Raw genomic sequence first — 15829 nt, 5'->3', positions numbered from 1 at the left:
GGCACCTGAGGAGAGTGGGGTGTGGCTTCACATGGAACATCTGTGGATTGCCCCCAGCAGCCAGGAGTGAGAGGCAGCAGAGCTCTGGCTTCCTCAGGTCCCACCCTAGGCCCTCTGAGGGGAACAGGGTGGGAGGAAGAAGGGGAAGGGAATCAACTCTTTACATAGATTATCTATGGCCAGTTCTTCCCCTCTGCCTCCCTTCTGGAAGACACTCCTACACCTGATGCTGGGTCATCTGAGCAGCCCCCTGGACTGTGGTGAGGACTTGGAACTGGCCCCAGAAAGCCTTGTGGGGAAATGTTGGCTCCCAAGTGCCATGGATGTGGTGATGCTATGCTGACACCCGTTCTGTCCTGGGGGCTTTCCCCTCTCCTGTCATCAGTGAGAACCACCAGCTCAACAGAGATGCTGACCTCTAACCTCCCAGCCGTGAACCCAACCCCGGACCCCTTTGTGGGGACTTGAACTGGAAGCATTGATGCCCCAGTGTGTTGCTTTCAGGGCATTCTGGGAAATCTCATCTGGTTGTGCAGGGGCTGTGGCCCAGAAGCTCCCTGCACATTGGGGGCTGGGGGGAAGAAAGGGAATGGTGTTGACTGTGGAAATGTTACCCAGCATAAACCCGGCTCCCAGAGCTGCCGGCTTTTGAGAGGGGGAAAAATGCAGCCAGAATAACATCATTTTGGGTTACGTTTCATCACCATGGCAACTGCTTGGAAACTGTACAGGATCTGAGCTCCTGAGCACCAAATAAGGCAAGTGGCTCTGGAGAGGATGCACCCTGCCCACGCGGAGGCGGTGCAGAAGCCCCGGCTCCCTGGAGGACTGAGCCTGGCTGCCCAGGTGTCCTCAAGGATGGGGCGTGGGGGGCCCAGTGGGGGCGCAACCTTGTGTCTCGCTGCTTTAGGCACAAGCTCAGGGGCTTAGTATGGGAATAGAGAATACCTCTATCACCTGCAGCAAAATGCCAAAGTACAGACCCTCCTGCCTCAATGCCAGCACTGGGTGTGTAGTCCAGGCCAGGTCCCCTGATGGGGCCAGGTTTGTGCTTCAGCTGCCTCTGTACTGAGAGCTCACGGTGGATGAGCTCATGTTTTCTATTTATTTCTCTGCTTCAGCTCCCTGGCCCTTGGCTGCTCTCGGAGGTCTTCCCCCAGGCCTCCATGGAATCCCGATTGCTGTCACAGTTGTCCTCTGTTAGCTGGTCTCTTCCTCTCCTCTTAGGTTTCATGGAGGAAGGCTGTGTCATGCCGCTCCAGCACCCCACTTATCCCTTTGCAGGAGCTCTCAGTGCCCTGAGAATGATCCTCTTGTCTCTCTTCTAACTCTGTTCCATCAGAGCTGGTGTAATGCTTCCCCCTACTACCTCCCACCCCGCTGCTCTCCACAACAGCCTTTCTTTCTTGAAGGCAGTGAGGTATTGAGCTTGTGTATTTCTGTCCACTCTTAGGCCATGTCCTAGTATGTGAAGGTAACTGCCCAGAAAACACTGCTGCATGCCACTCGGGGGGTTGGGCTTTGGAGGGTGGCACAGAGGTTAATACCCACAATTCAACAGCATCACTCGTACTCCATTCAAGCCAGGCCCCCCAGCAGTAAGATCAGTTGGGGCACTTTGCTCTTAGATCAGCTGAATAAGGGCTCCATCCTGCGTGGTGCTGAGCACTTCCCCGTCACTGAGAATGGGAGTCCAGGACGTTGTCCAGATTGGCCCTTGAAGGGTTTAGTAGGAATAATTAGACACAGCAAGACCAATTAATAAACCTCTCCCACCCTTCATCTTGCAAATCTCTCCACGTTCCTTAAGCAGCCCTTGTCTCTGCTTGAATTGAGCACAGAGGTCGTTTTGGGTTTCCACTCCATGGCGTGTCTTAACTGGAAGGCAGCATTGTAACAAAGGGCCAGCACCCAGGGGGCTGAGACTAGCAACTGATCAAACAAGAATCTTCTCCTTCCTCACCCCAGACCTTCCCCCAAATCTTTAGAAAGGAGCATGGAATCTATTTATGATGTAACTTCCACTTTCCAGACAGCCCTTTGCCCTGCTGGGTCCTAGACAGAAGCAGCTGCCACCCCAGAACTCTCTCCCTCAGACTTCCAGTTCCTGCTCTTTGATGCTGGCGGCTCAGCTGGGTTGGACAGCTCAGAGGAGCATCTGAATTCCTGAGCGCTTCTTTGAAGTCAGCATCTGAGTTGGCACTGTCCTAGAGTTGAGTGCATTTGGCCTAGGTCCGCGTCTGTCCCAAAGCTTTGAGGGATGTCTGTAAGGAATTCAACAAGCACTGTTTGAGACTGTCCCATACCTCTGTCTGCTCCTTAAATGTACTATCCGGCTGACAGGGGGACAGTGCCCAGCTCGAAGGCCAGATGTGGCCTGTTGAGTGCTAGCCCTTGGGACTATCAGCTGTCATAGGAACATAGGAAAGTGGATCAGATATGAGTACCCTCTAGTCCAGTGTGTCTTAACAGTGGCCAGCTTCAGAGGGAAGGTGTGAAAACCCTGCATAGCAGCACGAGAGCAATGTTGCTTAATGGCGGGCTCCTGCCACGGGGGAACTCAGACCACGTGTGGCTTCTCTGAACCTTTCCCTAAGGGGATGAGCACAGGGCCCGTATTTGGGTTGGAGGTGCCTCTTAAAATTTTTATTCTAAAAAATGTATGGAAATGTGCAGCCCATAGGCTCAGGCCAGCTGCCTGCATGGCCTCTTTATACTGGAACATTTGTGGGCCCTGTGTCATGGATCCACAGGACTGGTGCTATGACCCCAGCTTTGGAGCAGTCTCAAGGAGCACCCCTTCAGTGAGCCAGACCCCCTAGGGGTCTCACTCTTCCTTCTGGGCAAGCCACATGGCTTCACCGCCTCCTTAGGCTGGGCCTCTGGTCCTTCAGCCCTCCTGCTTCACACCATGAGCTCCATTCAGTGAGTCCAACTGAGGCAGACCCCTGAGGGAAACTTGTACAATCTTAGGAGCAATGCACCTCCGCCGTCCGCATCTGTAGCAACACTCAGCCGGCGTTGTCAGACAGTTTGTCACCTGGAACACAGCATAGGAAGACCTTGTTAGCACAGAGAAAAGAAATACTTGTGGCTTAGAGACTAACAAATTTATTAGAGCATAAGCTTTCGTGGGCTACAGCCCACTTCATATATGTCTATGCATCCGATGAAGTGAGCTGTAGCTCATGAAAGCATATGCTCTAATAAATTTGTTAGTCTCTAAGGTGCCACAAGTACTCCTGTTCTTTTTGCGGATACAGACTACAGACTAACACGGCTGCTACTCTGAAAAGAGAAAAGAAAGTTACAGTGTAGTCCATCCTGGTCAGCACACAGCCCAAAGCCTTGTCCCTCTGACCTCCCTTTGCCTCAGTCCAGATGTATCCCCAGCCGACTGCTTCCTGCAGCTAAATTAACTTCCACCTCACACTCCTCCCCCTGTTGTTCCTGAACTGGGGAGATGTGGCTTAGTGGGCTGTGGAGAGGAAGGGAAATCCATATCTCTGTGGGTCATTGGTTGCTAGGTGTCCATGTACGGGCAATTGGATTTGCCATTGTCTTTTCAAGAGCTCCATTAATATGGGGCCCAAGCCCCAGACAGCTAGGTGCCTGTGCTTTATGCTGCCCAGAGAGCAAACAGACCTCCCCTCCCCCCAAAACTAGGTAACTCTGCAGCACATAGGGGACATTGAGGCACACGCAGGCTTCATAAAAATATTACAAAAGATTCCCACTTAGTCACATCCTGTACGGTATTCTGCTCTACAGAAGAGCAAACCAGTTGCTGTGCAGCAGATGCTTAAAGCTGGGTCACTGGGTGATGCAGGCGAAACCTCAAAGCCAGGAAGCTCAGTGAGGAAACTGGGAGCTTTCCATCATAATCAAGGGCTGGAATGGAAGGCAGGAAACTCCATGTGTATCTGTTGCTTCAGAGATTTTGTTTGCCAGAACAGCTCCGGCAGGATAGCATTAAGCACCAGCCAGAGTGGGACTTTTTATCTTTACCTTCACGCATTCCTCACCAACTCTACCCGCTTCCCCATCTGCTTTCCTCCTTGTGTCAAATACAAAGCAGCCACAGCTTCCAATTCTCTTTCTCCTTCTCCCCAAAGCAGCCTGGAAATGAACTGATCCCAACCTCACGCTCCGGCCATGCAGCACCGGAGTGGTTCAAGCCACCATGCCAGAAGCTGTCACCACAAACTCAGTGCAGCTTGTTAAAGGGGATGGAGAGATGGTTACCAGAAAAGAAAGGGCTTCTATTGAACTTGGCTGCCTGTCAGGCCTCTCTCCTTCTGCAGGAAAAGAGCCTTTTGAAAACAAAAAAATACCCCTAATCCAGCAGCAAATATTGTCTGCAGCAGCACTGGCTGCTGTGATCACTTTCATGATCTGTTTTCCTTTTACCTGCAAACACTTCTAGGTGGCTGGGAAACATCATTGATTTTTAAGCCGGAGGGGACCACTGTGATGATCTAGTCTGGCCTCCTGCATAGCACAGGCCATAGGAATTTAGCTCTGGTCTTCTCACACCAGCTGCTGCTGGCCTTGGAGTAAAGTGGCATGAGCCCTTCCATGGAAAACTGATTTCAGCTCTTGTTCTCATGGCTTCATCTAATTGTAAAAATGTGAAAATTCTCATCTCCGCTCTTCCCCAGCCAGAAACCATATCAAGTCAGGGGTCAGTGCATGGCGCTGTTAAATATAGTGTTTTTTCTTAGCATGTGAGCACTTTTTTAATCTTGGAAGGAAATGCAGGCAAGTGGCTAGTTTTCTGCTGTTTTTCTGTGGGGGTGACGAGCAGCAAGGGTCCTTGCTCTCTGCTTTAATGTCTCTAACTGGAGTCAGTTCTTGGTGCAGAATTGCTCCCTGGAAACGAGGACATTGGTATTTGGGCAGAGATCCCTGAAAGAAGGGATTGGGCTCCGTGCTATTTGTTGTCACCACTGTTCCAGGACTTCTGTTTCTGTGCTGCGCTGATTTCAGCTCCCACTGAAAGCTGGTCTCCAAGGCCCAGGCATCTGCTACAACTCAGCAAAGGGGTGACATTATAATACAAAATTTAAACAGCTAAAGAAATGGAAAGAAGCCACCTTGCCTACTTGCCTGGGCAGTGCTGCTTTGCTCAGCTGTGTCCTTCTCAATCTCTCTCTCTCTGGATATATATGTGTGTACCTATTCATTAATACACATAGATGGACTAAAGTTTCAAAGGAGATTAGTAACTTTGGGTGCCCAGTTGGAGACATCTTAAAGGACCTTCAGAAGATGGTTAAATATTCACTCTCCGAAAATAACCCATTAAAATATCTCCGGGGAGGTATCTAAAAATTGAGGCACTTGCTAGTCATCCTTGAAAATGTGGGCATATGCGTGTATTGTTGTATTTATAATATATTCGTGTGAGAGCAGAGACCAGATTCTTTTCTATATTTAAAATCACCAGAGCATCTAAGGGCCTGAGCCTACAAACACACATATTTCTTCTTAATAACACACACAATCCTGTTGACTTCAGTGGGATAACTCTCAGCAGCAAGCACTGTGCTTGGGGAGCCAGTGAGTTATAGGTTTACAGCCCATTGTGCCTAATACAATAGTTAAGATTCACCTTGATTTGCCCATCCTGTGTCAAGTGGTCAAGAGACATTGTGAAGGGCTGTCACAATTTTTTTAAATCTTATTTCTGGCTGTGGTTAATTTATCATTGGTTTGTTCTGATAAGTACTCAGGGACTCTTAAGAAAAATTCTAAAAAATTCCCTAATTAATAGAATTGAACTTTACGCCAGTTGTGAACGTCTCCATCCCTTCTCATGCATTAACCTGCTAAACTGTCCTTTCTTCATCACGAACTAAGTCAGTGGACTGGGCTTCCTGTTGCAAGGATATTGAGTAAAACGGCAGCTGTTGCTGATTTATGTTAGGGCCAGTCATACTTGGAGATGCATTTAAAATAACTGGTATTTCCTAAATTGTATTTTAAATTGTGTTAAATATCTCTTCTCTTTTTAAATTAAATGTCCATTTAGCCATCTCAGGCATTAAGGCATTCCATTTTTTCTTTATTTGTGGCTCGTTGCAAACCAGACCAGATAAATGATTTAATTCAGCTGTTGAACAATAGGGAATGAATTTCTCTAGGTTTAATTCTTTTTTGAAGCCATTGCACAAAAATGTTTTCTGATGTAAACAAACTCAGTTTATTGGCTGGCAAATGAAAGCAGAGGAGAGAGGCGTAGGGGTCACGGGACCTATGTTAAGGGCAGCGGGGGTTTAAGAGCTGGACTGTCAGTGGCAGGAGACTGAGGGAAATAAGTGTGTGTAAGTGTGTACACAGCGGGAAGGGGATTTGCTTTAGAGAGTGAGTGTTTGTGTGTGTGTGTGTGTACACATGGAAGGAAAGAGTTTGTTTCTTGGCTGGAGGCAGAAGGCTAGGGTAGGGATTGTGGGGGATATCAGATTTATTGTTATAGGAGGGCAGAAGGCCTTGAAGTGAAAAACAAAATGGAAGACCTCTTGGCTCTATGTAGGATTGCTGTGACTGGGGCGATTCCAGTATACCTCCTAAATAACAGCTCCTCTGTTTCCAAAATGAAAGGCCCATGGACAGAATTTCCTGTCTAACTGCAAGTACTGAACTCAGTTTCCAGAGGTTAGGGAGGCTCCCGGGCCTCAGCTCAGGTGACGAGAGTAGCTTTGTTACCTCTTTCTTTTTAAGCTCTCGGGAGATTGTCCCCTTGCTCAGTGTTCAGTGCATGTTTTTAAACATGATCGTGAAAGGGGATGGAGCTGAGTGGGAAGGTTCTGGGCCCACACAGGGTCTATCTAATGGCAACTCCACAGAAACCATCTAAATGTTGAGGTCCTAGGCAGAATGCTGCCTTTACAGAAAAAAAGTTTTGCTTATGATGTAATGGGAGAAAAATCCATTTGAGAGACTGGCGCATGGAGGGGGTTCCAGAGTGACGCTGTCAGCCAGCAATGGGGCTGCATCAGAGGGTCAGAAATTCTTATTCCCTTTGTTGTAACTTTGAGCCATAAACGATAAATCAATCTGCTGACGTGGGCTGGGCCAGGTTATCAGGTGGACCAGGCAGAAGAGGGAGGGAACAACCGCAAGGTCAAGAAGCTAAGCTTCAGGTGTTAATAAACATCGCTTCACACCTCTTCAGCGCTCATTCAGTAATAACTGCGTCCCTGCTGTGCTTGTCAATACATCAGTCAAAGCCCTACACCCGCTGTGCTGCAGCGACAGCATGCAGGTGAGAAGGGCTCAGATGTGCCCCGCTGCTGACAGTCAGAAGCCCTTTCGAATACTGACTTAGCCCATATGCCACCAGCTGGGGGTTCTGTGGCTTGTTGGTAGAAATGGACAGCACCTTGCAAAAGTGAAGGTGAGGAGCTGCTGTTTAAAAATGGGTATAGGCCAGAGGAAAAAGGCATGTGACATTTCCACCTGCAGCCCTGTCTCCGGGCTCCCAGGCAGTAATGCTGGGAAGCCACTAATCTCTCTCTCAGCAGGAAGTGCGGCTTGGGGCTGGTAGCCTGGCAGGAAATAGCTGGAAAACCAGGCTAGAGGGTGGGACTTGTATTAGCTGAAAAATAACCCCTGTTCTAACTGTAAAATATACTCAAGTGGGGGGATGGGTGCAACTCAGGTGTTCCTCCCACCCCCTTTAATGTATTATCTGCTTTCTAGTCACATAAAGCCCTTCTTTGTCTAAACCGGAGGAGCCCCGGAGGTAGACTGTGCTCGTTGTTTCTAGCCAGGGAATTTGTCAGGTAATAGTTGCCTTCTTGCAAATGGAACCTTGTTGAAATGTGACTCGGTGGGCTCTAGAAGTCCTGTCTCTAAGAAGGTCTTCTGGGCAGAAGTTCAATGCACATGGAGCCTTGGCTCAAGGCCATTCTCCACATCCACTGTTGATGGACTGGGCGAGGGCAGCTTTGCCAAATTGTAGGCACGTTTGTCTGAGAGCTCTCGCTCTTGGCCGTACTTCCCAAGATCCAGGGCCTGGCTGGGCTTCAAAGCCTCCCTTCTTGGCGAGGTTCACTTCTCTCTCAGGTGCTGACAGTTTGTGAAACGTTGCTTTGAGGGGAAAGCCACGCTCAAGGCCGAAGAATGCAGAGTTCGATGCGGCTTTCCACTTGAAGTGGTGTCCAGGGCCAGCTGTTCCCTGCCATCCCATTGGAAATGATTTGCAGCTGAAGTTGATCTTTCCGGTCCTCAGAAGATGAGAGAGAGAGAGGTGGCATGGGGGGTAGATGTGTACGTTTCTTGGGTGTGAGGATGCTTCAGAGTAAACGTTTGTGGTGGGGTCAAAGCAGGTAGCCCATATGTTAAATGTCACAGAATATAAATCCATCGATGGTTTTTAGAATGCATGTTCAATGCCTTGGTTGGCCAGAATATCCCATCTCCACCTTCTGCCCCAGAGGTGGTTCCATTGCTGGATTTCTGTGTGTGTAGTTGTGATCCTCGGGGAAGAAAGTGTTTTTATAATAATAATCTTGTAAGATCCTCCACCAACAACGAGAGATCTTAGACATCTCCTGCCATGTAAGTGTTTATAATACCTATTGGGCTGTACTGAGGTGGTTCTGTGGCAACTGATAGCACTGACCTTTCACAAGCATTCTTGTCCTTGATTGGGTCAAAATGAAGTGAGTTTGCTAGGCCTCAGTAGCCCCTCAGGGAAGCTGATCCCCATAGATTAGAGAAAGATCACGCTGAAATAGAATCCATCTCAAATGCGTGTGCTGTGCTCATTGGTCTGGTGACAGCATGCCTCAGATGCACCAGACCTATAGCACGCCTACTTGGGAAAGGGCCAGCAGCAGGCATCACAGTCAGGCCTGGCGTGTGTTGGCCGAGCTTTAGGGCTCGGTTAATTCATGGTTTCATGAGCGCGAACTTTACACAAATGAACAGTTAAAAGCTCCGGTATTGTGCTGCGTCCTGTCTGCCGAGCTGGGAGGGGCAGTTCCTCCTGGAAAACAAAGCACAGCACAGCAAAGAGGCCCCTACCATGTATATCTGCCTCATCTCAGAGTCAGTAGGCTTCCTTCATTTGTGAGCTTACCTTTGCTCTGGTTCTTTCTCCAGCTGGACGGAGAGGGAGATATGGGCCATTTTTGGATCCCTCCCTCGGAAGAGCATATTAAAGACATTTCCTTTTTCTTTGTAAGAGCGGTGCTTAGCTGCCTTGCTTAAGGAAGCCCTGAATTAGCCTGTCCCATTTGGGAGAAGCACTTAGACCTGCCAGCATTTGAAATATATAAATCAGATCATTCAGGGAAGGGAAATACACACACCCCTTTGTAAGTGTATTGAAATGCCATGTGGTCTAAGAGCTTAAGGTAACGTGGTCCATGTGTCTCTAGATAAGGACTTACCTGCCTATGGTAAATCGGGATGACTGGTGCTAGGATGTAGAGAACGTGCAGTGATACCGAGTGTCTTTCCTGTTCTCTTCAGGAACCTGGCCCCGCTAAGGTGGCTGTGACCAGTAGCAACATTCCTAATGCAGAGAAGGTCCCCACTACCAAGTCCACACTCTGGCAAGAAGAAATGAGGGGCAAAGATCAACTGGATGGGAGCAGTAGCATCAGCCCAGCCCAGAGCCCCATACAGAGCCAGGCCATGCTTGCCAGCTCCTTGAAGGAACCTATGTTGGAAAGTAAAGAAGGTAAGGACCAGAGGGATGCTGGCACTGGTTTCTGTTCTCCTCTAGCCTCGTAGCATTCGATACCTGATTGTGGGGAACTTTCTTCTTCACCCTGAGGTTGTGCTGTGTAGTGACTGGAGCAGGGTCTGGGAGATGAAACTCCTATGGCTTGATGCTCAGAAACTGCTGAGTACCTGCAACTTCAGGAGGTCCATGGGAGCAGTGAGCAATGTCACTTCCTGGCTCTGCCACAGCCCCAAGAGATTGTTGGTCAAATCACCCCAAAAGCTTCTGTGCGTTAACTTACCCCTCTGAAAGGTGGATCTAATTAATACCTTACCTACCTCACAGGGATGTTGTGAAGCCTACTGTTTAAGTGCTTTGATATCCTTTGATGGAAGGTGCTTTCAAAGTGCAAAATGCTATTATTAATGGCCGATTAACCCCAAGTTGTTACTAGGACTGGAAGGTTTTCCTGCAGCAGTTTGAGTTTATTACACAGATGTCTTAACTGCAGTGGTGTGGCTCTCTTAATGGGACCTCGTCAAAAAGTTTGGTCTAAACTTGCTTTTATTTAAAAATATGAATTGAAATGGTTTCTTGTCTTTGTGTATTATGGTTTGTTTGTTTGGTTTTTTTTTACAAATGTAACAGTTCCCCTACTGGTTTGGAAACCCAACTACCTGTTAGTATCTAAGATCCCACAACTGCCGTAGAGAAACAGAAGGAAACTGCACTGTTGATGTTGAAAGTGATATTATTTACATTGAGGCAGTGCCTGGGTAGGCACAGTCATGGACTAGGGCTGATTTCATTGTCCTGAACTGTGTGAAGTGCAAAATAAGGAAGAAACTGACATAAGTAGTGAAAAGAAAACTAGAATCCTCCCCCCCCCCATTTTTAATGTTTTAATCTAATGGGAATGGCTCAGCGCATTGTCAGCCTACAAAGATCTGAACACTTGCGGCATTCCCTAGGGTGGTACCTGGGGTGGGGAGGTGGGGGAGAGAAGGAGGAGATAACTGTAAATAATGGGATGAAATTAAGAAAGAGGGGAAATCTGGATAAAATACTGGAAGGCAGAGGCAAGGAGGATGGGATGACCTCACAGGTCTTTCCCACCTCTAACGGGTGCGATTCCAAGGCAAGGAAATTTCCTTTGAAATAAATGAGCTTTTGAACATTGATTGTCCCCCTTTATACTAGCCTCTGAGTGATTCCCAAACTTTTCACTATGGCAGCCCACCAACTGCATTTTGTCTTAATTTGCAACCCACCCAGGGTCCTAATGCATGGGGAGCAGGGAGGCAAAATCAGAGGTCAGCTTCCCTGCCCCATGAATGGGGCACCGACCACCCACAGCAGCCCTCTCAGCCCAGTTCCATGGGACAGGAGCACTCACTGCAGGATGAGTGTGGGGTGGGCTTGCTATCCAACCCCTCCCCTTTCCCCCCTGCCCTCTCGGTGGTCTCCCCTCTGGACTGGGCCCATGACTTATCAAGAGCTTTCCAGTGGGTTGCAGCCTACCCTTTGGGATATAGTGCCCTAATGGAGACAGAGAGGCACTTGCCTACAGTTGGTCCTGTTTTATTGCCAGGCACTGGGATGCTGCTTCCTCCTCCCAACCCTATATCAGGGCAGCTGTTTACATTTTGTCTCCTTTGATTAGTCCATGAAAGCCTCTGGAGTCTGCTGTATTGTTCTAAATGAAACAATAGAGGCCTGGACTTTCTTCCTGCTTTGTATTATGTGTTCCCCTTGGATAAATCGGGGGCGGAGGGGAAAGCTGAGTTTGTTGCATGTTCTGAAAGGCTAGCTAAAGCGATTGCTTTCCTCCTTGCTCTCTTGGGATTAGCTAATGGAAGAAGACTGCTCCCTTTGCGTCTCTCTGATTTAGCTGGTGTCAGCAAAGCCCTGTTTTTGATGAATCAATAGGCTTTTGCCCTTGACACCTTGGGATGTGGCGATTGGGCAAGAGGGGGAGAGAGAGAGAGAGAGTGTGTGTGTGTGTGTGTGTGTTACCTCCACAGATGCTGCTTTTCATTTACTTGTTTTTCGGTTGGAGAAAACAGTAACTTACCATCCAGCTTATGATCTTCAGAATGGATGGGAAAGTCGCTGCTGGATGTAGACCTCTCTGCTGCCTCTCCTTCTTCCCTGCACGTGTGTGTGTATCCATACACACCTACCAACCAACCAGCAAGTCAAGTCTGCCTGGAACAAACGATTTTCTCCACATTCCAAACTTACACATGGAGAATCTTCTAGAGGCCAACAATTCAGGAAGTGCAGTGGTGATTAGATGCAGACTGTTTTGGCCCTTGAAAACAAATGCTCGTGCACAATTTTGTGGTGGTGTGAATGCAAAATGGGAATTGTTCTTTGTGCCCTCTGTAGCAAGAAGCTTCAGTGTGGAGGGATTCCCCTTTCCTTAATGCCTTTGTCTGTGCTGGCATGGAGGCTGGTGGTCACTAATTCACTCTGGCAAAAGGATGCATACAGCTGTTTTTCATCTCACTCAAATGGAGGGCCTGACACCCGAATTGCAATGAGGCCTTAATGCTCTCCTAGCTCCCCATTTTTTCTGGGGAGGAAGAAATGAAGAGCTGTTGATGGAGCCACGCTTCCTTCAGCTGTTAACACACCTTCCTCTCTCTCTTGTTCCCCTCTCCTGACCTTCTCCCTTTACTGGAATCAGACACCACCAAAGTTAATTTTACTTGTGATTAGGAAATGCATTGGTGTTTGCTGGCTGAACCTCTGAGCTTCCTTCTAATATATACAGGTACAACTTGTTGAGAAGCCTCCCCTGTATGTCTTAACAAAACACCCGCTCTTCCCTGTTCTTGTGTCCCTCCTCCAAGGCTCTGTGGAGACAGACTGGGTCAGATCATTGCGTGCTTGGACACAGAAATAAGGGGGGACTTTATTGGCCCTTCTGTAGTATGGCTGCTCCTGACCAGATGCGACAAGCTGGCTGGGCACCTGATAGCATTCTGCTAGCTTCATTCCCACCTGTTGCCGAAGTCTCTGTTGTCATTGTCCAGTTTTTCCCTCTGTAAATAAGTCAAAAGCACCCATCCCACCTTATGTCTATTGGAGCTTTGCATGTGGCACCTATAGTAGGCTGCTCAGTAATCCAAGTGTGAAATGCTGATGATTGGTGTGTCCTAGTCCACCTCCTAGCAGGTCAGTCTCCACATCACAAAAAACCTGTTCTTATCCTCACCCTTTCTGGCAGTTCTGGGCACAGAAACCAAAGATGCAATGGATCCTGAAACTGGACTTCCGGTTTCCCTCCAGAGGTGGGTCTTCCAGGTCAGGTTTGTGTCTGGGTCCATAGGCACTGTAATGCTGGAAAATCCTATGTGGATGTTTCCCATTCTGTGGAGGCAAGGCAGTTTGTGTTAAAATCCCCTTTTATACAAATGGAGGGGAGGCAAAATCAAGTTTGGAACCAAGCGTAGTAACCTCCACACAACTCCTTCCCCTTGTTTTCTGTTCTGTTTCTTAGATGAGAGCTCCATGAATGGCGACCGGATAGACTGTGGGCGGAAGGCACGTGTTGAGAGCGGTTACTTTTCCTTGGAGAAGACCAAGCAAGACTCGAAGTTGGAAGAGCAGCAGCTGCCACCTCCACCATCCCCTCCCAGCCCCAGCACCCCGAACAACAGGTACAGTTACCCCAAATCACCCTTCCAGGAGCACAGCCACCCCTTTCCTTCCCCAGGTACCAGCTCAAACAACCGAATGGTTTCCAGCTACTCACTGAACTCCCTGGATTCAAAGAGTACTTACCCTACGTGCAAGGACTTCAGCAGCAAAGACGGGGGAAGGGGAGCTGAAAGAAAGAACCACTCCCTTTCCTTCAAAGCCAGTCGGCAGTACGCCACCCTGGCCGATGTTCCCAAGGCCATTAGGATCAGTAACCGGGAGGCCTTCCAGGTGGAGAGGAAACGGCTGGAGCAGAGGACCCGGGCCCGCAGCCCTGGAAGGGAAGAGGTGGCCCGGCTCTTTGGCAACGAGAGAAGGTAAGGGGCCAGTGGCTGTTCTGTTTCTTAACTCATTTAACCATGACCACATGGTGGTGCTTGCTCTGTTAGTAAATCAGCGGGTGCTGGGACTGATGGCCCTTCATAGCCCATTGTAGAGGAAATGATTTATTTGGATGATTATAGTCCTGAGCCCTCCTCTCTTAAACCAGGTACTTAACTGGTGATCGTTTCTCCTCCTTTGAATCTATTAAATGGACTGGGAGGGAATCCTGATTGTCATGCCACTTTTTATGGATCCGATGGTGTGGGGTCATCCATGCTTAACAGCTCTCTCTTGTCGCCCATCCCCAGCCGAAGATATTTGAGCGAACTCCCAGCTGCCCAAAGCGGGGGGCATTGAGCCAGTGAAAAGCAATGCCTCAAATTTGTACCCAGGCCATCTTTCTGAGTCTCTGTTATTTTCCAGGCTCCCCTTTACTCTCAATTTCATATACAGGTCATTCCTGTAGCCACCGGGAAGCGCTCCTGATGTGGGCATAGCTAGGATATCCACTCAATGTTAACCAGCAAAGGATGTGATCCCCACCAGTGCTGTGTTAGCACAGGTTACCTATGGTTCTCGGCAGATCCTTCTCTTGGGGTAGTAGGTTGGACCTTCCTCCAGTAAGCTGCCATGTGATGCTCCGTAGTACCTCCCTTCTCCTCCTCCACCCTACCTCAAGTGGCAGCTGGCGCCATTAATTAGAGTATTTCTATAAACTGTGTTGGGGCCATGTATGTTATGCAATCGTCTGATGAGCTCAGAGAGAGGTTTCAAAGTGTCACAGTGTTAATCTCGGAAAGAGGGGAGTTGGCTGCCACTGATGCAGAACTGAGTGGGTGGCAAAACAGCGTAGTGGAGAAGGCTTTGCGTCCTGTGCACACGCTCAGTTTTTCTGGGTTTAAGGAGGCCCAGTGGGGAGGAAGGATAGATTTAACTTGCTCTGAAAAAGCCCCATTTATGTGATGACTGTAGAGTAAGCCATGAGATAAGGGCACTGGGCTAGAGGGCTGATTGTCAGTCTGATTTGCTTGCACTTGGGTTCCTGCAGGCATGTTCGCTCAAGCACTTGTGGTTTGCTTTTCACATCCCCTGGAGGACTGTTTTCACGCTGGCCCACAATTAATACAGGCATGAAGCTGCACTGCAAAGCACAGCCGCTGCTATTGCACAAGCAACACCGCTTTGCACTTGTGCGTGTTCCACTTCATTTAGATTTGCAACTGAACCATATTTGTGTCTAACCTGTGCTCACCCAAGCAGTGTGTAGCTTCGCTGCCTGGCTGCAATCTTGGGTGGAGGACGAGACTCAAAGACAGCAATATCTTGGCTTTCTCCTCCCACCTGAGGATATAGTCCTTTCTGTGTCTGGCAGAAAAGATGCCGTGCTTGCCTTCTGGGGACCCCATCCTGTTACACTGGGTGGAGAAAGAACAGTATTTCTTGGTTTGTGAATTGAGTGTGTAACATTGGCTCAAGTGTGTGTGGTCATGTCACCTGCTGGTGGCTGGCTTATAGCAGTGGCTCTCAACCTTTCCAGACTACTGTACCCCTTTAAGGAGTCTTTTTTGTCTTGCGTACCCCCCAAGTTTCACTTCACTTAAACTACTTGCTTACAAAATCAGACATAAAACACAAAAGTGTCACAGCCACACTATTACTGCAAGACGTCTTACTTTCTTATTTTTACCATATAATTATAAAATACACTGATTAGAATATAAATACGATGCTTACATTTCCGTTATAATTTATCGAGCAGTATAAACAAGTCATTGTATGAAATTTTAGTTGGTACTGACTTCGTTAGTGCTTTTTGTGTAGCCTGTTGTAAAACTAGGCAAATAGCTAGATGATTTGGTGTACCCCCTGGAAGACCTCAGCGTACCCCCAGGGGTACATGTACCCCTGGTTGGCTTACAGAATATTAAAAGGTCTACCACTGCTGCCAGCTTAATAGTTCAGGTACTAGAGGCTTGTGTGTTCTTCTGGAGCTGGAACTCCTGAGTCCTAGCCCCAGTGTGATGCTGCATAGCTGAAAGCAGTGATGTGTGCGCAACTCCTGGATTCAATAGCTTTTTAGAGCGGTTACTTCTGAACAGTTAGTAGTGCCAGTTGGGG

At 48.4% G+C, this 15829-nt stretch overlaps 1 protein-coding gene across 8 annotated transcripts in view; it reads left to right on the top strand.

Annotated features, from left to right (window-relative positions):
* MPRIP (myosin phosphatase Rho interacting protein) overlaps positions 1-15829 on the top strand; it is a 172352-nt gene that overhangs the window by 98242 nt on the left and 58281 nt on the right. For 5 of the 8 annotated variants that reach the window (XM_073361864.1, XM_073361858.1, XM_073361862.1 and 2 more), the window contains 2 exons: positions 9484-9694; positions 13188-13704. In XM_073361864.1, coding sequence (XP_073217965.1) covers positions 9484-9694; positions 13188-13704 — 728 coding nt within the window. The remainder of the gene's footprint in view (positions 1-9483; positions 9695-13187; positions 13705-15829) is intronic. The other 3 variants (XM_073361865.1, XM_073361861.1, XM_073361866.1) reach the window with 1 other exon arrangement.

This window comes from Lepidochelys kempii, chromosome 10 (assembly GCF_965140265.1).
Source record: "Lepidochelys kempii isolate rLepKem1 chromosome 10, rLepKem1.hap2, whole genome shotgun sequence".
NCBI lineage: Eukaryota > Metazoa > Chordata > Testudines > Cheloniidae > Lepidochelys > Lepidochelys kempii.
This window is presented reverse-complemented; position numbering and strand designations above follow the sequence as displayed.